The following is a 26,715-nucleotide window of genomic DNA, read 5'->3' as shown; positions in this document are numbered from 1 at the left end:
TACCAACCTCGCTCTCTGGGACCCTGTCTGTCTGTCTGTCTGTCTGTCTGTCTGTCTGTCTGTCTGTCTGTCTGTCTGTCTGTCTGTCTGTCTGTCTGTCTGTCTGTCTGTCTGTCTGTCTGTCTGTCTGTCTGTGAGGTGACCTGGTCTGCAATAGTGTACAGTAGGCATGGTTTGTCTCTTCTTTCCCACTCCTCCCTCCCCCTCACCGTCTATCTCCTTCCCCATGGCTCTCCTGTCTGGCAGAGGTCCGCTCCCCAGGCTACCCCCGTATGAGCCACCCGCCCCCCGCCACCCCAGCAGAGGAGGAGTACCAGGAGGTACTAGGAGCCCCAAGGGGAGGCGATGGGGAGAAAGCCCCTCACCACGCAGGCATTGGCCCTGTGGATGAGTCTGGCATCCCCATCGCCATCAGAACGGTGAGTTGACAAAGACTGTGTCCCAAATGGAACCCTATATAGAGAATAGGCTATATAGGGAATAGGATAAATAGGGAATAGGCTATATAGGATATATATGGAATAGGATATATAGGGAATAGGCTGTGTGGGGAATAGGATAAATAGGGAATAGGATATATAGGGAATATGATATATAGGGTATAGGCTATATAGGGAATAGGCTATATAGGGAATAGGCTATATAGGGAATAGTATATATAGGGAATAGGCTATATATGGAACAGGTTAAATGGGGAATAGGCTATATAGGGAATAGGATATATAGGGAATAGGCTATATAGGGAATAGGATATATAGGGAATATGATATATAGGGAATAGGCTGTGTGGGGAATAGGATATATAGGGAATAGGATATATAGGGAATAGGATATATAGGGAATAGGATATATAGGGAATAGGCTATATAGGGAATAGGATATATAGGGAATATGATATATAGGGAATAGGCTGTGTGGGGAATAGGATATATAGGGAATAGGATATATAGGGAATAGGATATATAGGGAATAGGATATATAGGGAATAGGCTATATAGGGAATAGGATATATAGGGAATATGATATATAGGGAATAGGCTGTGTGGGGAATAGGATATATAGGGAATAGGATATATAGGGAATAGGATATATAGGGAATAGGCTATATAGGGAATATGATATATAGGGAATAGGCTGTGTGGGGAATAGGATATATAGGGTATAGGCTATATAGGGAATAGGATATATAGGGAATAGGCTATATAGGGAATAGGATATATAGGGAATAGGCTATATAGGGAATAGGTTAAATAGGGAATAGGCTATATAGGGAATCGGTTAAATGGGGAATAGTCTATATAGGGAATAGGATGTATAGAGAATATGATATATAGGGAATAGGATATATAGGGAATAGGATATATAGGGAATAGGAGGAGAACAGGAAATGATCAAATATATTCATATGAAAAACATTACAAAAAAGTAATTGGTCTTGTGAATACATTTCCAGGCAGACTACAGAGTTTTATTTCCTCATGTGTTTTGTGCTGTGTTTGCCAGGCGAGCTCGCTCATTCCACCCACACTGCCACTCAGCCCCAGGCAGGTACAGAACTGACTGATTAGACGCCACCAAATGTCACATCGATAGCTAAAATGCCAGGCAAATGTAGACACAAGCCTGCCTGGCAAGATATTGATGTTTATGAATGGGTTTTGCCAGGCCCAGCCTGGGATGTAGTGGGGGTAAACACACCTTTTAATTATCATTTACTCACTTATTATTATTATTATTATTATTATTATTATTATTATTATTGCTCAACGCTCAGAAGGCTTCTTAATCTGAGTTCTAATCGTTGATCAACGCTCAGAAGGCTTCTTAATCTGAGTTCTAATCGTTGATCAACGCTCAGAAGGCTTCTTAATCTGAGTTCTAATTGTTGATTAATGCTCAGAAGGCTTCTTGATCTGAGTTCTAATCGTTGATCAACGCTCAGAAGGCTTCTTGATCTGAGTTCTAATCGTTGATCAACGCTCAGAAGGCTTCTTGATCTGAGTTCTAATCGTTGATCAACGCTCAGAAGGCTTCTTGATCTGAGTTCTAATCGTTGATCAACGCTCAGAAGGCTTCTTGATCTGAGTTCTAATCGTTGATCAACGCTCAGAAGGCTTCTTGATCTGAGTTCTAATCGTTGATCAACGCTCAGAAGGCTTCTTGATCTGAGTTCTAATCGTTGATCATGCTCAGAAGGCTTCTTGATCTGAGTTCTAATCGTTGATCAATGCTCAAAACGCTTCTTAATCTGAGTTCTAATCGTTGATCAACGCTCAGAATGCTTCTTGACCTGAGTTCTAATTGCGCCTACCTCTGCGAACGAGTGGAATCATGAATGATTAATGCATGCTCATTATGTTCGCCTGCTCCCCCGGATTTGCCTTGTTAGCAGCGCATTCATTCGCCACTCTGTCCAATGGGAAACTTCGCACACGACATAGACCGAGAGGTGAAACGAACTGCCTCAATCCAGACCTATAGAGGAAAGTAGCAGAGAGATGCCGCTGACAACGGGAAATCTTTTAACATCCCTCGACTCCTACCGTGTCAACAGACAGACATCCTCCAACCCCCCCCCCCCTCAATGGCTCTGGCTATTAGCCAGGTAGCTAGCTATAACTAAGTGGCTAGAAGGATGAAGTTAGAAGCTAACGTTGAACGGAACCTGACCTCAGCAGACCTGAGCAGGAGCAGTTGACTGAAATTAAGCTAGCTATAATCAAAAGAGTTCTCATAACAAAATACCTTTTCTTTATAGAGAGTAGTGAGACAGACAGTGGTGAGTCAGGCTGCAATGAAAGAGGCAACGGAGATACACAGAGAGGGGAAGCATTGAAGCAAGCAGGGAGAGAGGTTAGTAGTACAGTGGTTCCCAGACTTGGGGTCCGAGACTGATGTGGGGTCCCCTAAAATGTAAATAGGGTCCCCTGAGAGAGTCTTTAATCTTATCAAACACATTAATAACCTGTTTCTCTTCCAATGGGTGTAGAATACAACATTTTAGAATCAACTAAGGGCCTTTTACTCTGTCTGAATTCACTTTCATGTCATTATGTGTTGGGACAGCCTGTGGGACTTAACATTTTGTGAAATATGAAGATGATTTCAATATAAAGACTATTTAATATTATTATTTACTCTGAACAAAAACACACAACAATTTCCAAGATTTACTGAGTTACAGTTCTTATAAAGAAATTAGTCAACATCATCGTTCCTGACTTACCACTCATGTATGTAGTAAATAAGTAGTGAAACACGTAATATTGAGTAGAACTTGTGAGGTAATGATGAATAGTAAGTAGTTGTTTTTTTTCATGAGGTTGTGGTGATATACTGCCATCTGGTGGCGACTAGAAACAATTGCATAATAGGAACTATAACAACTTGATGGTCCTTGAAAATAAACATTAGTACTTGAAAAAGTATTTGCCACTGTCTGTATGAACCCTGTATACTGTATTTATTTGTATGCGTTTTTCTGCATTGTCATGATGTAAGGTGTATTATGCTGCTTAATTAGACTAGACTACCAAGAGGGAGCTTAGTGCTTTGGGCTTATAGCTTGTTATCTATTGATAAGGACTTCTCTGTCAGCTTGTGGTTAAGGATATTTCAGGAAAAAAGCTATCTTCTGAGCTACAGTGTAGCTTTGCTTCTCTACCACCACCAGAGAGATTTTTGCATAGATGAATAGAGGCTTATGTTGGTATAAAACTCAAAAGGTAAAATGTTATAGCGTACAGGTAAGTGGCTGGGCCCTATAAATCATGACTGTGTTCCTAATCTCCAATCAATGCAGGCCATCTGGGCCAGGCCTGTCCGTCCCCGGACTGTATTGTGGGAGGAGAAATAGATTTTCTGTCCCTGGTGTGTTTTATGAAACCCTGGGAAAAGCATGCCAACTGAGGTCAGATACATTGGCCAGCCTGCAAACAATCACTTTGTATACGTCCCAAATTGTATCCTATTCCTTTCATAGTGCACTACTTTTGACCGGGGCCCTGTAGTAGAGGGAATAGGGTGACATTTGGAACACATCCTATATCTCATTGTGTAATGGTAACCTGATCTAATACATTGATATGTATACTCATACTGTGGATGTCTCTATGTGTCCACATCTCACTACTGTGTTTTTGGTAAAATGGTCCAGTGGAGGTTTATGATTTTGTTGTATGTTTTTCTTAAAGACCGTGGACAGACCAAAGGACTGGTATAAGTCCATGTTCAAGCAGATTCACGTGGTACACAAACCAGGTAAGAGCTCATTTCCATAATAACTTCAGGATGTATTTCCACCTTATCCATCTCTCCACTTGGCCAGTCCCTGAGGAGAAGGGATTCTAAATGGGATAGTTATAGTGCTACAGTGACATTGGCCTACATTGAACTACATACATACATACATACATACATACATACATACATACATACATACATACATACATACATACATGCATACATACATACATACATACATACATACATACATACATACATACATACATACATACATACATACATACATACATACATACATACATACATACATACATACATACATACAGTGAGGGAAAAAAGTATTTGATCCCCTGCTGATTTTGTACGTTTGCCCACTGACAAAGAAATGATCAGTCTATAATTTTAATGGTAGGTTTATTTGAACAGTGAGAGACAGAATAACAACAAAAAAATCCAGAAAAACGCATGTCAAAAATTGTATACATTGATTTGCATTTTAATGAGAGAAATAAGTATTTGACGGTACATGGCCCATCGTCCCTTTGATGCGGTGAAGTTGTCCTGTTCCCTTAGCAGAAAAACACCCCCAAAGCATAATGTTTCCACCTCCATGTTTGACGGTGGGGGAGAGAGATGACAACAGCTGACGATTTGACAATAGAGCAGCTTTGCTCAGCAGTCTGCAGCTTAGAGAAATGTCATTACTGGGAATCTGACAGTGCAGTTCCTGCATAATGTGAGCCAGCTAGTACTGAACCCACAGGGATTACATAGGTCAGGGGTCACACACATTGACAACAATGACATATAACCATATGCTTAATATTTTTTTTCATTATTTCAGCAACACCTGCACACACTGCATTGGTGGTGCCTTTTGTAATACCCATATTGCATTTGAAGATGTGTTATGGGCAGTCATTGGCTCCTTATAGCAGCCTATACAAATATGATAATTCCTGTAATATATTCATAATGCATTACGCATAGATGGTGTTACCATTATCTTTGACCACATGTAGAATTGTCTTACAAAGAGAATAGCTTAAGAAATGAATCACTGTATGAAAACAAACTAAACAGTCATTTATTTTACACGATGAGTTGGAGTGCACTGCTAATCATCCTACTTTGGTGTTTATCACAGAAAATGAAAATATGGACCCATATAATACCACCCACACAGTAGTGAATACCGGTAAGAAATGTATTATTTCATCACATGAATCACACATGAATCATTAGTCTGTGTGCTGAGTGCCTGGAATATGATAGAGATACATATGTCATACAAATTTCACCTTTGAATTCATGCCTACATTCTGGATTGCATCTGTTGGATGCATCTGTCACATGCATCTGTTGTTATTACAGATAGCCATCATCGCTCAGGCCCAGACTATCGGCCAGCCAAGTCATTGCAGACCCATGCTCCGCCCCAGATCCACACGTACCGGCCAATGACCAAGAGTGTGTCTGACAACGGCACGTGCAATGTCTTCAGGAACACAAATTCCTTAACCTCGCCCTCACCCATGCCCCCCACACCCCCTCCCATACTCTCATCGGCACATGTTCGAGAAAGGGAGCGCGCGAGGGACAGAGGCACAATAGACAGAGGCACGGTAGACAAGTAAGACAAAATTATTTAAAAATTCCTTTCAAGGGCCTCCCGAGTGGCGCAGCGATCTAAGGTACTGCATCGTAGTGCTTGAGGCGTCACTACAGACCCGGGTTCGATCCCAGGCTATGTCACAACCGGCCGTGACCGGGAGTCCCATAGGGCAGCGCAGAATTGGCCCAGCGTTGTCCGGGTTAGGGGAGGGTTTGGCCGGGGGGGCTTTACTTGGCTCATCACGCTCTAGCGACTCCTTGAGGCGGGCCGGACGCCTGCAGGCTGACTTCGGTCGCCAGTTGAGCAGTGTTTCCTCTGACACATTGGTGCGGCTTGCTTCCTGGTTAAGGAGCGTGGTTTGGCGGGTCATGTTTCAGAGGACGCATGACTCGACCTTCGCTTATCCCTAGCCTGTTGGAGAGTTGCAGCGATGAGACAAGATTGAAATTGGGAGAAAAAGGGGTTAAAATACACTAATTGAAATTATTTGGCATGGTAACTTTTGGAACAAGTGGGCCACTGCATAATAAAATGTCTCTGTATCCTCTAACAAGAAACCAATATGGACCCCCTGACAGAAAGGTGGACACCAGAAAATATCGTGCAGAACCTCGGAGCATCTTCGACTATGAACCTGGGAAATCCTCAATTTTGGAGCAGGAGAGACAGGTAAGACCAGTCACTCGCCACTAAACTAATCCCAGCAAACCGAAATTGGTTCTGTGAAAGTTCCCAGAACATTCGTTAGGTTGCTGTAAATGTTCTCATAACACAAATATTGTCTAGTTGTGCTAATGATTTATATAATGTTTGAATAAAACATTCGGCTGATGTTGCAAGAACGTTCCCATAACAAATGTTGTCTGTTCTTTACCTGGAAACATTTGGGGAGTGTTCTGTGATGGTTGTTACAGATGTTGTGTACAACATTTTAGTGAAAGTTAGGAGAACATTCCAAGGATATTTAATTCAAAACATATTTTTTAAAAGTGTTATAAAAAACATTATTTCAGTATATACAGACCTCAACTGATGTATGGAACAATCTTTAAACTACCTATGTTGGTTTAGATACAAGCATCATGAAACCTCTAACATAATCAATTATTTGAATGTTTTTGGGATGTTGTCATCCTAATGTTAGATAAAACCCTAACTAGAACTTAATGGGAATTTTAGCTAATATTTAGGGAATGTTCCTGTTTTGCTGGGATGACATTTGAACTCTCCTAAATGACCTTTGTTGATATCACTCCTCCTAGCAGGTAATCAGCAGCAGACCATGTGCCCTGCAGGTTTCATCTCGTTAGCTGAGTGGTTTGAAATGCAACATTGTTCTGAGCCACTTACGTGGAACACGCACATCGTTTATTTTGTGGCAGTAATTCATTTCAGTGGCAGTGTAATTAGACTACCAAAGGTATTTACTGTTTTCCTCTTTCCAGTAGGGGAGAGTGGGGTACGTTTAGCCATTTTTTTATATTCAGCATCACTCCATCAAGGGAAATATAATATTATTTCCAACAATGATATCTACATATATTTCAGGATGTTGTCTATCCTTGGAAATAATTCAGAATTCATGTAAACATTACAGTTTTTAAAACATAGCTTGTCCAATAAAGTGGTCTCTTGGCATAATTTACCCCGGGTATGGGGTAAGTTGAGCCGCAGGACAGGGTAAGTTAAGCTGCCTACACATTTCTCTACTGAATGAAATATTACCACTACCTTTTTTAAAACATATCTGTCTTTATTTCCCAAACACAATTCAGCACATTCACAATCACTGTTTTTGTCTTTTAATAATTTTAAGCATTGTTTAATAACAAAGGCTTAATACCGAACAAACACTTTAAAACATAGGCCAGGCCCTGTCATTACCTCATAGCCAGGTCGTCATTGTAAATAAGAATATGTTCTTAATTGACTTACCTGTATAAATAAAGGTGAAATATATATTTTTAAATATCCCAGCGATAATGCCTTGCATTACGCATGAGAAGAAAACGCTTCAATTTGCTCAATTTGCCGTTGACTCAGCTTTACCACATGGCCATAGGCTCAACTTACCCCAAAGCAAACATTTTGACTATATTAGCCCACAAAGCTACAAGCTGCACTTTCATGCTAGGTTTAGGACCTCATATTGAAGCTTATAGTGACCCCAACTGATGTATAGAACAGTCTTAAAACTACCTACATTGGTTTAGATACAAGCATCATGAAACCTCTTAATACAATAAATTCAGTTGACTTGATCAAAATCAGGTTTTTGGACCTAACTTCCTTTCTACTTTTTCCATGTGGTTTTTTCCTTTACAGATTCCATGAAATGATGATCTCTTCCTAAGTATTTGGTCAAATTATTGATTTTGTATTCCTAGAAACAAGGGTGGCTCAACTAACCCTTTACCCCAACAAACTCTTTACCCCAACGAACCATTTACCCCAATAAACCTTTACCCCAATAAACCCTTTACCCCAACTAACTCTTTACCTCAACTAACTCTTTACCCCAACAAACCCTTTACCACAACGAACCCTGTACCTCAATGAACCCTGTACCCAACGAACCCTTTACCCCAACTAACCCCAGTCTCGCCTAAGCTATATTACCTCAAAGCTTGCTTGAGACTGCAGACAAATACCATTGCAGTTCAGACTGAGGGTCTGTGTTATTGCTTGCAAGAAGTGTATTTTAAATGTATTGTTTCTGAGGGCTGAGATGATTCCCAATGAGTGTTGCTGCAGTGCATTCAGGCTCTGTTTCTCAGTGAAAGTGTACTGTACTGCTCTGTGGATAGATCAAGGTTCATGTTGTGGTGACTTACTGCCCTCTGCTGGTGTGTTCTTGAGGTTACCCTGTGAATTAATGAATTCGGCTGGTTACGATGGTTTAAATCCTAAGCAACCTGCCTACACATTGTTTGAAGTACAATAGACCAACATAGCTACAGTAGGTCAAAGCTGTGTGCTGGAAACCCTTGGTAGAGCATGGGTGCAGTAGGCATTTTGGTGCTCATGTGAATTTCCTTTCTTTTTCAGCTTGAAACCAATGCCTACTTTGTTTCTAATTATATATTACTTAGTACATTTTTGCAATTGTTTTCCCAATGTTGTTGTTCATTTGCATCCATTTTACTCTGCTGTTTATCATGGATCATTCTCACCCATACTCTGTGTTGATTTTCCTCCGCTCCTTCCTCCCTTCCCTCTCTTCTCTCCTCTCCACCCTGTCAATCCAGAATACTAGTAACTCAAACCTTACTGAGGTAGATTTAGAGGATGAGCCTTGGTATAAGTTCTTTGCTGAGTTGGAGTTTGGACGTCCGGTAAGTGAGGGCCTCTGTGGTTCTCTCCGTTAGCCAGCGCCATAAGGTGCTAATGTATCGCCCCCTGGCTGCGGCTGCTAGCACTGCAGCCCCATGGTGGGGAATGTGTGGCCATGTGTTAAGCGTGTGCCCCAGTGGGATGAACGTGTTGTGCACTATTAGCATAATAGCATGTCACAGGTGTCCCAAATGGCACTCTATTCCCTTTATATTGCATTACAGGGAATAGGGTGTCATTTGGGACGCAACCACAGTGGTTGTGTTTGTCCCACTGATGAGGAAAATGCTTGACCTCTGTCTGAAGAGAGGCCAGAAATAACTGGCTGAAATGGGCAAAAAAATATATAATAATTGACAATGATGAGGTCAGTCCACTGACGGGGACTGAAAATGTAATATTTCTGCTCAGTTCATCCAACATTTAGGCAACGTGTTGTCACAGACCTGTGGTGTGATTAGGCTTGTTGTTTTACATGCTTGACTGTTTGGACCTCACAGCAGTAGGGTCGAGGCTGCACAGTTCACTGATGTGGAACGCATGTTTGCAATGATGACACAAGAGTGAATCACATGATCTATGGTGTGTAAGACTGCTTGCCATATACTCTTTGGACCTGCCTCATAGCAACCGCTTGAGCACTCTGAGAGCTTTCAACACATTTCCATTTGATTGCTTATGCATGTTTGACAGTAGCTTCTTGATAGAGCTTATTCATCCTTCCTTTTCTTGCTTTTGCTGTGTTTGGTGTGTGTTGTGTTCACGTTTGGACAAGCATTCACAAGTGTTTATTTCTTTGCACACACAAGAGTTGTGTAGGTGCACGGCTAAGTGTGTGAGTGATCTTTAACCATGTAACTCTCTCCACATGTTCCTTCTCATGATGCCCCTGCCTTCTCTTCCTCCTCTTCCTCCTTCTCATCTCATCATCCTCTGCCTCTGGGTTCAGCCTCCTAAAAAACGTCTGGATTATATAGTTGAGGTAATCACCATGCCACTACATGCCTGTTATTCAGCCCCTCTGTTTATGTGGAGAGGTACAGCAGTAGTAGAGGTACAGCAGTAGTAGTAGTAGAGGTACAGCAGTAGTAGTAGTAGAGGTACAGCAGTAGTAGTACAGTAGTAGCAGTATAGCAACATCAGTAGAAGTACAGCAGCAGGAGAGCAGCAGTAGTGCCCCACCTGGTGCTGAAACTACTCACAGGAAAGGCTGAAACTATTCTCAGGAAAGCCTGAAACTATTCTCAGGAAAGGCTGAAACTATTCTCAGGAAAGCCTGAAACTACTCTCAGGAAAGGCTGAAACTACTCTCAGGAAAGGCTGAAACTACTCTCAGGAAAGGCTGAAACTACTCTCAGGAAAGGCTGAAACTGTTCTCAGGAAAGGCTGAAACTACTCTCAGGAAAGGCTGAAACTGTTCTCAGGAAAGGCTGAAACTACTCTCAGGAAAGCCTGAAACTACTCTCAGTAAAGGCTGAAACTACTCTCAGGAAAGGCTGAAACTATTCTCAGGAAAGGCTGAAACTACTCTCGGGAAAGGCTGAAACTACTCTCGGGAAAGGCTGAAACTACTCTCAGGAAAGGCTGAAACTACTCAAAGGAAAGCCTGAAACTACTCTCAGGAAAGCCTGAAACTACTCTCAGGAAAGGCTGAAACTACTCTCAGGAAAGGCTGAAACTGTTCTCAGGAAAGGCTGAAACTACTCTCAGGAAAGGCTGAAACTACTCTCAGGAAAGGCTGAAAGTTTACTGAACGTCTCTTTTACTCCCCAGAACACAGTCACCATTGTTTGTTTTCTTTTCCATGGTGTTTCATTGTCATGTCATTGATTGATAGCTGTAGGTTAACGGGCAAGTCAGTTGTTGAGGCAACAGCCATTGTCAACTGCCATGTTTGTTTTTGAGAGTATTACATGATATCATTTGATAATGTGTATAGTATATATGTCTTAGCTAGAGACAGTATTAGTCTTAGCTCAGCATTTAGGACCTCTGCTTTGGTTCAAAAGGCTCTGACAGAGACCTTTATGTGGACATGTTTACTAGAGTATCATTTTACATACTGAACAAAAATATAAACACAACATGTAAGGTATTGGTCCCGTGTTTCATGAGGTACAATAAAAGATCGCAGGCATTTTCCATGTGCACAAAAAGCTTATTTCTCTCATATTTTGTGCACAAATTTGTTTAAATCCCTGTTGGTGAGCATTTCTCCTTTGCCAAGATAATCCATCCACCTGACAGGTGTGGCATATCAAGAAGCTGATTAAACAGCATGATCATTACACAGGTGCACCTTGTGCTGGGGACAATAAAAGGCCACTCTAAAATGTGCAGTTTTGTCACATAACACAATACCACAGATGTCTCAAGTTTTGAGGGAGCGAGCAGTTGGCAGGCTGACTGCAGGAATGTCCACCAGAGCTGTTTACAGAAAATGTAATGTTCATTTCTCTACCATAAGCCGCCTCCAACATCATTTTAGAGAATTTGGCAGTACTGTACATACAACCGGCCTCACAACCGCAGACCATGTGTAACTATGCCAGCCCAGGACCTTCACATCTGGCTTCTTCAGCTGCGGGATCGTCTGAGACCAGCCACCCAGACAGCTGATGAAACTGAGGATTATTTATGTGTGTAATAAAGCCCTTTTGTGGGGAAAAACAAATTCTGATTGGCTGGGCCTGGCTCCCAAGTGGCTGTGCCTATAGCTGCGCCCCTGCCCAGTGATGCGAAATCCATAGATTATTGCCTAATTTATTTATTTAAATTGACTGATTTCCTTATATGAACTGAAATTGTTGCCTGTTGTGTTTTATATTTTTGTTCAACATATATCCAGTTTCACCCACATTTTTTCTGACGAGGTAAAGTAGCTTAAAGTAGCTTTTCCCCTTACTGACGAGGTAAAGTATCTTTTTTCTGCCAGTGAATGTTACAGTAACTTCTTTGAGATAACATCACAAATAAGGACTTAAAGACTGTAAGGTAGGATTTGTTTCTTTGAGTTGTCAGTAAGGGGGAAAGTACTACATAGGTACTGTGCATTGTTGATTTGCCATATACAATATCTGTACTACACAGGCAGTGTGATGAATATCACTCCTGATGATACAGCGCTGTCTGTTTTCCGTCTATAGACCAAGTTTGCTATGTATCTCATACCTTGCAAAGTAGCTATTTTACTATAAGAGTAAGTTACATACTCATCTCAATTAATACAACTTTACGTGGTCATTAAATTAATTATATGATGAATATATTGGAGGAAGGCACAGTAGAAGTTATGGCAGGAGGTAGGTAGCTAGGATATCATTAAATCAACCATAGAGCTTCCTGGACCTGAGACAGATCGTCATGGGGGGTCTTGGCCCATCCAATGACGTGTTTGCCTGTGCGGTAGCTGTCGCTTAGAACAGTATTTATGTTTACCGGTCACCAGTCTGTCACAGTGACACTCCATTCCTGGCAACCGTCATCAGGTCTACTTTTAAAGAGGGGTTAAAAAAATGTGCGGGGCTCTGTTGGGCAGAGAGAGAAAGAGGCTACTAATGAACTATTACCAGGCTTCTGCCTCAGTACCAGGGAGAATGGTAATCTTCTCCAGCCAGGTGTACAAGGAGTTCCCTGCCTTGTTCGACATTGAAACTCTCGTAAGTGAATCATCGCTGTAGGTTTTTGACAGGGAAACATACCCTTTTCACAGTGACAGAAACCAAGGAAAAATGTTAAAGGTTGACGTTGGAAGGTATTTAATTCAGTATTTCATGGATGTTTCCAAAGCCTTGTGCTCTCAGACAGAGGTCGCTGTGAGAGGGTGCTGGCTATAGTAGCTTTCTGAAGGAGCTCTGTTTGTTTACTGTCTGTCTGTTCACTTGGCACTCAAGCTGCTCTCTGCTCGCTTTCAGAGTTCCCTCCAACAGGCCTCTGCAGACAGGAACACAGACAGGCCGTCAAGGTAAGTCAGATCCCTCCCTCTCTATTAAACAACCATTGATTCTCAAGAGTCTATAGCAAATTACGTTGACACGTCTTAAACAAAATGGCCCAGACTCTTTGCTTTATGTGGAGTTTGTCAGGCAACACCTTACTCAGTGTACTGTATATATGGAGCGGTGTGCTCTGAGTGGGACAGCTGGAATAGCCGTGCCCTTGAGTGCTGTCAACTCAGTCATGAATCTCAGCCCCCCCCCACCACCCACCTCTTCCACTGTGACCCGCTAGGGCAAATCTATACTTGTCATCACTCCTCACAGCTCTGTCTTCCAAGTGGGCGTACTGTAATAAACATTATAGCCTACTGTAACGGTATGGATACAGTCAGTAGACAACTGTTATCTGAAGAAGAGTTGTTGATGAGGCTCTCATTCACAGCCTCGTACTGGAGAATTATGTTTCATCCCATGAGGAGGATTGGTTTGTGTGTGGACAACTGCTCATTTTAAAGACCCATTAGGAGGCATGCTGTTGTTGGGCAAAATAACACTAAACCAAAGTTGATGATGTATGAAAATAAATACAAATGTAAGCAATTTACTGTTGGTCTATTTTGATTACACTACCGTTCAAAAGTTTGGGGTCACTTAGAAATGTCCTTGTTCTTGAAAGAAAAGCCAATTTATTTGTCCTTTTAAAATAACATACAATTGATCAGAAATACAGTGTAGACATTGTTAATGTTGTAAATGACTATTGTAGCTGGAAACAGCTGATATTTTATGGAATATCTACATAGGCGTACAGAGGCCCTTTATCAGCGACCATCACTCCTGTGTTCCAATGGCATGTTTTGTTAGCTAATCCAAGTTTATCATTTTAAAAGGTTAATTGATCATTAGAAAACCCTTTTGCAATTATGTAAGCAAAGCTGAAAACTGTTGTACTGATTAAAGAAGCAATAAAACAAATCTTCTTTAGACTAGTTGAGTATCTGGAGCATCAGCATTTGTGGTTTCGATTACAGGCTCAAAATGGCCAGAAACAAATAACTTTCTTCTGAAACTCGTCAGTCTATTCTTGTTCTGAGAAATGATGGCTATTCCATGCGAGAAATTGCCAAGAAACTGAAGATCTGGTGCAACGCTGTGTACTACTCCCTTCACAGAACAGCGCAAACTGGTTCTAACCAGAATAGAAAGAGGTAGTGGGAGGCCCCGGTGCACAACTGAGTAAGAGGACAAGTACATTAGAGTGTCTAGTTTGAGAAACAGACGCCTCACAATTCCTCAACTGGCAGCTTCATTAAATAGTACCCGCAAAATACCAGTTTCAACGTCAACAGTGAAGAGGCGATTCCGGGACGCTGGCCTTCTAGGCAGAGTTGCAAAGAAAAAGCCATATCTCAGATTGGCCAATAAAAAGAAAAGATTAAGATGGGCAAAAGAACACAGACACTGGACAGAGGAACTTTGTCCTGCTTGACTCTGCCTTAAAGTCGCCTCTTCACTGTTGACGTTGAGACTGGTGTTTTGCGGGTACTATTTAATGAAGCTGCCAGTTGAGGAATTGTGAGGCATCTGTTTCTCAAACTAGACACTCTAATGTACTTGTCCTCTTGCTCAGTTGTGCACTGGGGCCACTCTCTATTCTGGTTAGAGCCAGTTTGCACTGTTCTGTGAAGGGGGTAGTACACAGCGTTGTACCAGATCTTCAGTTTCTTGGCAATTTCTCGCATGGAATAGCCTTCATTTCTCAGAACAAGAATAGACAGACGAGTTTCAGAAGAAAGTGCTTTGTTTCTAGCCATTTTAAGCCTGTAATCGAACCCACAAATGCTGATGCTCCAGATACTCAACTAGTCTAAAGAAGGCCACTTTTATTGCTTCTTTAATCAGAACAACAGTTTTCAGCTGTGCTTACATAATTGCAAAAGGGTTTTCTAATGATTAATTAGCTTTTTAAAATGATAAACTTGGATTAGCTAACACAATGTGCCATTGAAACACAGGAGGGATGGTTGCTGATAACGGGCCTATGTAGGCCTATGTAGATATTCCATAAAAAATCTGCCGTTTCTAGCTACAATACTCATTTACAACATTAATAATGTCTACACTGTATTTCTGATCACTTTTTTCTTATTTTAATGGACAAAAAATGTGCTTTTCTTTCAAGATCAAGGACATTTCTATGTGACCCCAAACTTTTGAACGGTAGAATACAGTGAGGGAAAAAAGTATTTGATCCCTGCTGATTTTGTACGTTTGCCCACTGACAAAGAAATGATCAGTCTATAATTTTAATGGTAGGTTTATTTGACCAGTGAGAGACAGAATAACAACAACAAAAATCCAGAAAAACGCATGTCAAAAATGTTAGAAATTGATTTGCATTTTAATGAAGGAAATAAGTATTTGACCCCCTCTCAATCAGAAAGATTTCTGGCTCCCAGGTGTCTTTTATACAGGTAACGAGCTGAGATTAGGAGCACACTCTTAAAGGGAGTGCTCCTAATCTCAGCTTGTTACCTGTATAAAAGACACCTGTCCACAGAAGCAATCAATCAATCAGATTCCAAACTCTCCACCATGGCCAAGACCAAAGAGCTCTCCAAGGATGTCAGGGACAAGATTGTAGACTTACACAAGGCTGGAATGGGCTACAAGACCATCGCCAAGCAGCTTGGTGAGAAGGTGACAACAATTGGTGCGATTATTCGCAAATGGAAGAAACACAAAAGAACTGTCAATCTCCCTCGGCCTGGGGCTCCATGCAAGGTCTCACCTCGTGGAGTTGCAATGATCATGAGAACGGTGAGGAATCAGCTCAGAACTACACGGGAGGATCTTGTCAATGATCTCAAGGCAGCTGGGACCATAGTCACCAAGAAAACAATTGGTAACACACTACGCCGTGAAGGACTGAAATCATGCAGCGCCCGCAAGGTCCCTCTGCTCAAGAAAGCACATATACATGCCCGTCTGAAGTTTGCCAATGAACATCTGAATGATTCAGAGGACAACTGGGTGAAAGTGTTGTGGTCAGATGAGACCAAAATGGAGCTCTTTGGCATCAACTCAACTCGCCATGTTTGGAGGAGGAGGAATGCTGCCTATGACCCCAAGAACACCCTCCCCACTGTCAAACATGGAGGTGGAAACATTATGCTTTGGGGGTGTTTTTCTGCTAAGGGGACAGCACAACTTCACTGCATCAAAGGGACGATGGACGGGGCCATGTACCGTTAAATCTTGGGTGAGAACCTCCTTCCCTCAGCCAGGGCATTGAAAATGGGTCGTGGATGGGTATTCCAGCATGACAATGACCCAAAACACACGGCCAAGGCAACAAAGGAGTGGCTCAAGAAGAAGCACATTAAGGTTCTGGAGTGGCCTAGCCAGTCTCCAGACCTTAATCCCATAGAAAATCTGTGGAGGGAGCTGAAGTTTCGAGTTGCCAAACGTCAGCCTCGAAACCTTAATGACTTGGAGAAGATCTGCAAAGAGGAGTGGGACAAAATCCCTCCTGAGATGTGTGCAAACCTGGTGGCCAACTACAAGAAACGCCTGACCTCTGTGATTGCCAACAAGGGTTTTGCCACCAAGTACTAAGTTATGTTTTGCAGAGGGGTCAAATACTTATTTCCCTCATTAAAATGCTATTCAATTTATACAATTTTTGACATGCGTTTTTCTGGATTGTTTTGTTGTTATTCTGTCTCTCACTGTTCAAATAAACCTACCATTAAAATTATAAACTGATCATTTCTTTGTCAGTGGGCAAACGTACAAAATCAGCAGGGGATCAAATACTTTTTTCCCTCACTGTAGCTTGAATTAATGTGTGGCAAACTCAGGACTTAACCTATCTATGTGTCCACAGCTCAACCAGTGACTACAGGAAGAGGAGGAAGTCCGAGGTAGCAGCCCAGCAGCCCAGACCAGCCAGCACCCTGACCACAAGCCAGAGTACATCCAGCAGCCTGTCAGGGCCCAATAGCACCACCAGCCACAACCCAGTCTCCTGGCCTGTAGAATCTCCCCGTAGCAGCAGTTACAGCAGCGGCCTCAACTCCTCAGGACGGCCCTCTGAACCCCCACGTAGCAGCAGTTACAGCAGCGGCCTACGCCAGCCTGTGGCAAGCTCCTTCCCTGCCTCCCCCTCCAGAGCCAAAGGTAGGGCCCACCTCTGAACCTCACTGGTTTGGTAGAACTGAGAGAAGACAGATACTGAAACAGACAGCATAAACAGTTGCTTAGACTTATTTATTTCAATTTAAAAAGCAGTGTAACGTTTGGCTTGGAATGAGAAGTTTTAAAGTGTAGTGCATGCTTTGTGCATTAATCTATGAGTGCTATAGAATACTTTATTTCCTCTGTGTACTATTTCCTCTCTGTGGCTAACTACGGTCTGCCACACAGCTATGTATAAACATGATATTCTTAGCAGCTTTTTTTATTGTGTGTCTCTCTAACCCCCCTCTGTCCTCAGCTCTTCCTGGCTGATTTACACGTGAACCTTTTAATGTCTTCTCATGTCTCTCTCTTACCATGCTGCTCTTGGTGGATATACCTTAAGGTGGGGATATTAGCAGCACATACTCAGCCCGTTTCAGTTGTCCAGGTCCCTCTCCTGGTCCCAACCACAATACCTCACATGACTCAGTGTTTCCTTGTCTTAATGATGAGGCTGTTGACTGTGTTGAGCCTCCTGAGGGCTCTGATGAGAGCCCTGATGTGTGTCTGAAGAACGGCTGGCAGGCTCATGTCCAGAGCCAGAATGCCGAGGCCTGGAGCTCTGCCGAGGAAAAGCCAGCCTCTCCCAAACTCAAGTCCTGGAGCTGTGACGACCTCCTGGCAGAAGATAGAGGATGTCCGGGAGGTTCTGTAGGTTCACAGGTTCGCTCCGAGAGTGTAGACTTCCTGTCACATGAGCAGCAGGGCAAAGATCACAGCATCTGTGACAGCCCCCGGAGAGAGCGGACACAGCACCACTCAGCCCACGATGCACCAGGCTTCCTCAAGCTGTACAAGAAGATGCACCACATCAACAGGCAGGATCTGATAGGCTCTCAAAGCTCCCAGGTCATCTGCTCTGTGAAAGCCCGGATCCTGGAGTACGAGAGCGAGCTCCACAAGGACCGGCTGGCCGGCTGGAGGGGCTTCAGCGAAGAGGTGCCCCAGGACATGGTGCACAACAGGATCTCTGAGTTTGAGAGCCTCATCCAGAAGTCTAAGTCCATGCCCAACCTAGGGGATGAGGGTGAGGCTACCCCAGGGGGCCCGTCCGGGAGGGGCAGCAGCCCCCAGCGACGCTTCTCCATCGAGTCCCTGCTAGACGAGGACCCCCCTGCCAGGAACCCCCCTGAGGGCCAGCCACACTACCCCAGGATCAATGCCCCCACTACCAACAACTGTGTGCCCATCCACATCCAGATCACTGGAGACCACCACCACGTCTACCCCCAGAGACCAGCATCCCAGCAGGAAGTCTACTCAGACAGTGATCACGACGCCATCAGGTCTAACCTCAGTGACTTCATCCAGATAGAGGGATCTTCCTTCTGTAGTGAGAGTGACTACGACCGCTGCTCTCGGACATCGTCTGAGAGCCCCTACGGCTCAGGCCACTATCACCACCACCACCGTCATCATAACCTTAACCATAACCAGCAGAAGGTCCTGGTCAGCAACTGTAAGGGCCGATGCCCTGCCTCCTATACACGCTTCAGCACCATGCTCAGACACGAGAGGGCCAAGCAGCTGACAGCTGAGGACCCAGAGTCAGCCCAGTCCAAGCTGGCCTTCCTTGTGAGTCCGGTACCGTTCAGGAGGAAGAGGGGCTCCCCTCCCCACAGCCACAGGCAGGCCGTCTCCACCCACAGCAGGCCCCCTCCCCGCTATAAGAGCTCCATGTACGAGGCGCTGGACGAAGCCCTGAGGGACATCTATGAACACATCCGGGCCGAGAGGAGGAGGGGCAGCCTGCCCGACAACAGAATCCTCCACAGGCTCCTGGATGAGCTGCTGCCAGACATCCCAGAGAGGAGCTCCTCCCTCAGGGCACTGTGCAGACACAGCCCCAGCCCGGAACCCAGCACCGTCCCTGGGCCCCAGAGCCTGGAGCAGGAGCAGCCATACCCCTCTCAGCCTGACGGCATGCCCAGCCCAACCTGCTACCAGCCTGAGTACAGCCGCCTCTCACACAGTGCCTCCTATAACCTCACAGACCCCAACAACAACAGCCATGTCTGTGAAGACGACTACTACCAAGGTGGATGGTTCTCATAAACACACCCACCAGTCCCTTCCCATCTCCCCCGACCCACCTCTTTCTCACCTTATGGGTCGTCGTGGAGTGTTGTAGTTTGAGTTCTTTCCATTTCCCCTCCTGTTCCCTGCACCACTACCATTCTCCACCCGTCTTCTGAGCATTGTTCTTGAGTAGTGACCTGTGAGTGGTTCCATCTTCTGGAATGTCTGAGAAGCATGATTCCCTCCAGCAAGTCACCCACCCCCCTAACTCTGTTGTATTGATCAAGTCACCCCCCTAACTCTGTTGTATTGATCAAGTCACCCCCCCAACTCTGTTGTATTGATCAAGTCACCCCCCTAACTCTGTTGTATTCATCGTCACCCCTCCTAACTCTGTTGTATTCATCAAGTCACCCCTCCTAACTCTGTTGTATTCATCAAGTCACCCTCCTAACTCTGTTGTATTCATCAAGTCACCCTCCTAACTCTGTTGTATTCATCAAGTCACCCTCCTAACTCTGTTGTATTCATCAAGTCACCCCTCCTAACTCTGTTGTATTCATCAAGTCACCCCCCTAACTCTGTTGTATTCATCAAGTCACCCTCCTAACTCTGTTGTATTCATCAAGTCACCCCTCCTAACTCTGTTGTATTCATCAAGTCACCCCTCCTAACTCTGTTGTATTCATCAAGTCACCCCTCCTAACTCTGTTGTATTCATCAAGTCACCCCTCCTAACTCTGTTGTATTCAACAAGTCACCCCTCCTAACTCTGTTGTATTCATCAAGTCACCCCTCCTAACTCTGTTGTATTCATCAAGTCACCCCTCCTAACTCTGTTGTATTCATCAAGTCACCCTCCTAACTCTGTTGTATTCATCAAGTCACCCCTCCTAACTCTGTTGTATTCATCAGTCACCCCTCCTAACTCTGTTGTATTCATCAGTCACCCCTCCTAACTCTGTTGTATTCATCAAGTCACCCCTCCTAACTCTGTTGTATTCATCAAGTCACCCCTCCTAACTCTGTTGTATTCATCAAGTCACCCCTCCTAACTCTGTTGTATTCATCAAGTCACCCCTCCTAACTCTGTTGTATTCATCAAGTCACCCTCCTAACTCTGTTGTATTCATCAAGTCACCCTCCTAACTCTGTTGTATTCATCAAGTCACCCCTCCTAACTCTGTTGTATTCATCGTCACCCCTCCTAACTCTGTTGTATTCATCAAGTCACCCTCCTAACTCTGTTGTATTCATCAAGTCACCCCTCCTAACTCTGTTGTATTCATCAAGTCACCCCTCCTAACTCTGTTGTATTCATCAAGTCACCCCTCCAAACTCTGTTGTATTCATCAAGTCACCCCTCCTAACTCTGTTGTATTCATCAAGTCACCCTCCTAACTCTGTTGTATTCATCAAGTCACCCCTCCTAACTCTGTTGTATTCATCGTCACCCCTCCTAACTCTGTTGTATTCATCAAGTCACCCCTCCTAACTCTGTTGTATTCATCAAGTCACCCCTCCTAACTCTGTTGTATTCATCAAGTCATCCCTCCTAACTCTGTTGTATTCATCAAGTCACCCCTCCTAACTCTGTTGTATTCATCAAGTCACCCCTCCTAACTCTGTTCTATTCATTCTTGCAGGTTATTCATATTTTCTCGTATGATGTTGGTTATTTTGTCTCCCCAACATTAGTCTATTTTTATATTTATTTATATGTATTTGTGTTTTCATTGGAAGTTAGCCTTTCACTCCGTGAGACATGTACACATGGGTTTGGTCTCCCATCGCTGAGGGCGACACCCCCTTACACCAAAAACATATTTACCAGCCCTCTGGTTGACCTATTTCTGATAAACCTTTCTCGTCACCGAAGGCTAATCTCAAATCTGGAATGCCTTACCAGTCGGTACAGGCGATACAATGTGTGAAAAGAAATGTTTATAAGGCATTCGTGTGCTTGAGTCTTTGTCCACAGCTCAGTCAACATGAAGCCCACCACAGGACCTGTGTCTCCACGCTACTCTATAGAGATGCAGCCGTGTGTGTGTGTCTCGTCTAAAAGCTTCTGTTAATAGACATAGCAGGGGGCATATGACTGGAGAGCAGCTGAGGTGGGCAGTCTAAAAAGGGTTCTGTGGGATGTTGGCATGGGGAGAGACAGAGACAGATACCCCTCTCCTATAAATGTGTTTTTCCTCAGAGGAGAGATGGGTATATCAATCTGTGTCTGCTTCTTAGCAAGTAGTAGGAGTATTTATGTCTGTATCCTGTCTGTGGTCTTGGCACAGCACATAGTGTGTCTGTTCCTCCTGGTGGGAGAAATATCTAGTAGCTGTTGGGCTGATGATTGAAACTCCAGTTGCAGGACCATTGACCAGAGTATGCAGCCCCCTTTTACTTGACATACTATCCCAAGCAAAGAGAGGTTTTCTGGCAGCAGTCCCCACTAAGACCACATCAGCACCCAGTGCTGACCTGCAGTATAAATACTAGTGGGTGACAGGTGGCCTAGCAGTTAAGAGATTTGGGCCAGTAACTGAAAGGTTGCTGGTTTGAATCCCTGAGCCGAATAGGTGAAAAATCTGTTGATGTGCCCTTGAGCAGGGCACTTAACCCCAATTGCTCCTTTGGACTGAGTGTACAAAACAGGAACACCTTCCTAATGTTGAGTTGCACCTCCCCCCTTTTTCCCTCAGAACAGCCTCAATTCGTCAGGACATGGACTCTACAAGGTGTCGGAAGCGTTCCACAGGGATGCTGGCCCATGTTGACTCCAATGCTTCCCACAGTTGTGTCAAGTTGGCTGGATATCTTTTGGGATGTGGACCATTCTTGATACACACAGGACTGTTGAGCGTGAAAAACCCAGCAGCGTTGCAGTTCTTGACACAAACCGGTCCGCCTGGCACCTACTACCATACCCCATTCAAAGGCACATAAATATTTTGTCTTGCCCATTCACCCTCTGAATGGCACACATACACAATCATAGCTTTCACCTGGATTCACCTGATCAGTCTATGTCATGGAAAGAGCATGTGTTCCTAATGTTCTGTCACTTGGTGTAAGTCGCTCTGGATAACAGCGTCTGCTAAATCACTAAAATGTACATTTCCATCCAGGGTGTTTGTTTCTGCTGGATATAAATGTTCTTGTTTGGAGTCATTGAGAGAGACAGGCTCGCTACGGAAAATATAACTGGATACAGTTGTATGGCACCCTATTTCCTACATATGGTCTACGTGTCTTAAAGCAAGCTGTAGGGAATCCAGGACAGTACAGGGCTCTATACCTTTCTAAAGTGGGGAGTGGTGAAGTTGAGTCTGTTTCCCATACCATACACTAGGTTAGATAAGTGTTTAGATTTTTTCTGTAGTTTTATTTTGATTCATCACATTATTTAGCTAAAAGACCTCTTTTTGTTCCTCTCATACCCTTGCCATCGACTCCTCCTTTGCATGTTAAGTGTCTGTAGGGACTGTTCCTCTCTGTTCCTCACTGTGGCCTTCTCTCCCACTCTCACAGACCAGGAACCCGCCAGGGGCCACTCTTACACTGATGGGGGCCGCCACACCCCCCAGATCAGGATGCCAACCCCTGAAGTCAGAGAGGTAAACAATTCTATTTGGCCTCCGATTTATATTTGACACTTGTATTGAACACTGATAGAGGGATGCCATGATTGATTGTTTCTTTCCATGCCCTCAACGGAAACAGCCAGCCAGAGCTGTATATGACTTCAAGGCACAGACAGTGAAGTAAGTACAGATCAAACCCAACGTTTGCTAGTATTTCAGATGAAGACAACAATGACACATCCCTCAGCCATGACGCTAATGGTCCATGTGTTGTGCAGGGAGCTGACATTCAGGAAGGGAGAGACGGTGTACATCATCAGGCAGATTGACAACAACTGGTATGAAGGAGAGCACCGTGGACTGCTGGGGATCTTCCCCATCTCCTATGTGGAGGTTAGTGTCTGCTCTCTACTCTCCTTTCTCATCTCTCTCATCTCTCCTCTCTTCCTATCATCTCTCCTCCCTTCTCGCATCTCTCCTCTCATCTCTCCTCTCTTCCTCTCTCCTCTCCTCTTTTTCTCTCTCCTCTTCTAGCTGTCTCAATGTGGGTTTTCAATGCACAGTATTGAATAACTTTGAGTTTACATTTGTTCCCTATCCTGAACCCACAGCCTCTCTCTCTTTATTCTTTAGAAAATCCCTGTCTCTAAGAAGCAGCAGCCAGCCAGACCTCCCCCGCCAGCCCAGGTCAGAGAGATTGGTGAAGCAGTGGCTCGCTACAACTTTAATGCTGACACCAACGTGGAGCTCTCACTGAGAAAGGCAAGAGCCTCTCCGCTGTCACTGCATAACTTTGACTCTCAAATAGTCTGACTGTATATAGTTCTCATCCCTTCAGTGTCTACAATTAAACTGACTTCTACCTGTGTGTGTGTGTGTGTGTGTGTGTGTGTGTGTGTGTGTGTGTGTGTGTGTGTGTGTGTGTGTGTGTGTGTGTGTGTGTGTGTGTGTGTGTGTGTGTGTGTGTGTGTGTGTGTCTCTGACAGGGTGAGAGGGTGATTCTGCTGAGCCAGGTGGACCAGAACTGGTATGAAGGGAAGATCCCAGGGAGCAACAAGCAGGGCATCTTCCCCGTGTCCTACGTAGATGTAGTGGTCAAGAAGTTCCCCACTGCCAAGAACCCCGCCCACCCCAACCAAGAACCCTCCTCTTTACCCCAGAGCCTATCCGCTGACAGGATTCACCCTGTGGGTTTGGCCAAGGTACGATGACCCCATCGGACTCCACATAACTTGACCCAAATGGCACCCTATTCTGTATATAGTGCACTACTTTTGACCAGAACCCTATAGGCCGTGGTTCAAAGTAGTGCACCGTATAGGGAATGAGGTGCCATTTAGAAGGCACACAAAATATCCACTTGGCATTTACAATCTACTGTCAGGTCTATATGGCTCGTGAATGTACTGCATGTGTCTTTTAGTAAGTGATCGGTTTTGAAGAGAGGCGTACTGTAGTAGAGTACTTTGTCTCAGTTCAAATATTCTAGAACTAAGGGTGGTCTTCTCATGCATTTATTAGCATTGGGGAGCTGTTGTCCTAGCGTGACAATAGGATACGCTTCTAACACCAGCCACCAATCCATCAGGTTTCTAACACCAGCCACCAATCCATCAGGTTTCTAACACCAGCCACCAATCCATCAGGTTTCTAACACCAGCCACCAATCCATCAGGTTTCTAACACCAGCCACCAATCCATCAGGTTTCTAACACCAGCCACCAATCCATCAGGTTTCTAACACCAGCCACCAATCCATCAGGTTTCTAACACCAGCCACCAATCCATCAGGCTTCTAACACCAGCCACCAATCCATCAGGTTTCTAACACCAGCCACCAATCCATCAGGTTTCTTACACCAGCCACCAATCCATCAGGCTTCTAACACCAGCCACCAATCCATCAGGTTTCTTACACCAGCCACCAATCCATCAGGTTTCTAACACCAGCCACCAATCCATCAGGTTTCTAACACCAGCCACCAATCCATCAGGTTTCTAACACCAGCCACCAATCCATCAGGTTTCTTACACCAGCCACCAATCCATCAGGTTTCTAACACCAGCCACCAATCCATCAGGTTTCTAACACCAACACCAATCCATCAGGTTACTTACACCAGCCACCAATCCATCAGGTTTCTTACACCAGCCACCAATCCATCAGGTTTCTTACACCAGCCACCAATCCATCAGGTTTCTTACACCAGCCACCAATCCATCAGGTTTCTAACACCAGCCACCAATCCATCAGGTTTCTTACACCAGCCACCAATCCATCAGGTTTCTAACACCAGCCACCAATCCATCAGGTTTCTAACACCAGCCACCAATCCATCAGGTTTCTAACACCAGCCACCAATCCATCAGGTTTCTAACACCAGCCACCAATCCATCAGGTTTCTAACACCAGCCACCAATACATCAGGTTTCTAACACCAGCCACCAATCCATCAGGTTTCTAACACCAGCCACCAATCCATCAGGTTTCTAACACCAGCCACCAATCCATCAGGTTTCTAACACCAGCCACCAATCCATCAGATTTCTAACACCAGCCACCAATCCATCAGGTTTCTTACACCAGCTACCAATCCATCAGGTTTCTAACACCAGCCACCAATCCATCAGGTTTCTTACACCAGCTACCAATCCATCAGGTTACTTACACCAGCCACCAATCCATCAGGTTTCTAACACCAGCCACCAATCCATCAGGTTACTTACACCAGCCACCAATCCATCAGGTTTCTAACACCAGCCACCAATCCATCAGGTTTCTAACACCAGCCACCAATCCATCAGGTTTCTAACACCAGCCACCAATCCATCAGGCTTCTAACACCAGCCACCAATCCATCAGGTTTCTAACACCAGCCACCAATCCATCAGATTTCTAACACCAGCCACCAATCCATCAATCAGGTTTCTAACACCTGCCACCAATCCATCAGGTTTCTAACACCAGCCACCAATCCATCAGATTTCTAACACCAGCCACCAATCCATCAATCAGGTTTCTAACACCTGCCACCAATCCATCAGGTTACTTACACCAGCCACCAATCATTCAGGTTTCTTACACCAGCCACCAATCCATCAGGTTTCTAACACCAGCCACCAATCCATCAGGTTTCTTACACCAGCTACCAATCCATCAGGGTTCTAACACCAGCCACCAACCCATCAGGGTTTTAACACCAGCCACCAATCCATCAGGTTCTAACACCAGCCACCAATCCATCAGGTTTCTTACACCTGCCACCAATCCATCAGGTTTCTAACACCAGCCACCAATCCATCAGGTTTCTTACACCAGCCACCAATCCATCAGGTTTCTAACACCAGCCACCAATCCATCAGGCTTCTAACACCAGCCACCAATCCATCAGGCTTCTAACACCAGCCACCAATCCATCAGGCTTCTAACACCAGCCACCAATCCATCAGGCTTCTAACACCTGCCACCAATCCATCAGGCTTCTAACACCAGCCACCAATCTATCAGGCTTCTAACACCAGCCACCAATCCATCAGGTTTCTAACACCAGCCACCAATCCATCAGGCTTCTAACACCAGCCACCAATCCATCAGGTTTCTAACACCAGCCACCAATCCATCAGGCTTCTAACACCAGCCACCAATCCATCAGGCTTCTAACACCAGCCACCAATCCATCAGGTTTCTAACACCAGCCACCAATCCATCAGGTTTCTAACACCAGCCACCAATCCATCA

At 44.4% G+C, this 26,715-nt stretch overlaps 1 protein-coding gene across 11 annotated transcripts in view; it reads left to right on the top strand.

Moving 5' to 3' along the window:
* The window catches only part of sorbs2b (sorbin and SH3 domain containing 2b), a 78,532-nt gene that overhangs the window by 37,986 nt on the left and 13,831 nt on the right, over window positions 1-26,715 (top strand). For 9 of the 11 annotated variants that reach the window (XM_029771601.1, XM_029771600.1, XM_029771609.1 and 6 more), the window contains 14 exons: window positions 247-419; window positions 4,194-4,260; window positions 5,393-5,443; window positions 5,620-5,878; window positions 6,415-6,529; window positions 9,109-9,195; window positions 10,143-10,175; window positions 13,108-13,157; window positions 17,021-17,313; window positions 22,924-23,009; window positions 23,116-23,156; window positions 23,255-23,369; window positions 23,610-23,738; window positions 23,963-24,178. In XM_029771601.1, coding sequence (XP_029627461.1) covers window positions 247-419; window positions 4,194-4,260; window positions 5,393-5,443; window positions 5,620-5,878; window positions 6,415-6,529; window positions 9,109-9,195; window positions 10,143-10,175; window positions 13,108-13,157; window positions 17,021-17,313; window positions 22,924-23,009; window positions 23,116-23,156; window positions 23,255-23,369; window positions 23,610-23,738; window positions 23,963-24,178 — 1,715 coding nt within the window. Of the gene's footprint in view, window positions 1-246; window positions 420-4,193; window positions 4,261-5,392; window positions 5,444-5,619; window positions 5,879-6,414; window positions 6,530-9,108; window positions 9,196-10,142; window positions 10,176-13,107; window positions 13,158-17,020; window positions 17,314-17,716; window positions 20,300-22,923; window positions 23,010-23,115; window positions 23,157-23,254; window positions 23,370-23,609; window positions 23,739-23,962; window positions 24,179-26,715 lie in introns of those variants that run through there. The other 2 variants (XM_029771603.1, XM_029771608.1) reach the window with 2 other exon arrangements.

Source organism: Salmo trutta, chromosome 13 (genome assembly GCF_901001165.1).
Source record: "Salmo trutta chromosome 13, fSalTru1.1, whole genome shotgun sequence".
NCBI lineage: Eukaryota > Metazoa > Chordata > Actinopteri > Salmoniformes > Salmonidae > Salmo > Salmo trutta.
This window is presented reverse-complemented; position numbering and strand designations above follow the sequence as displayed.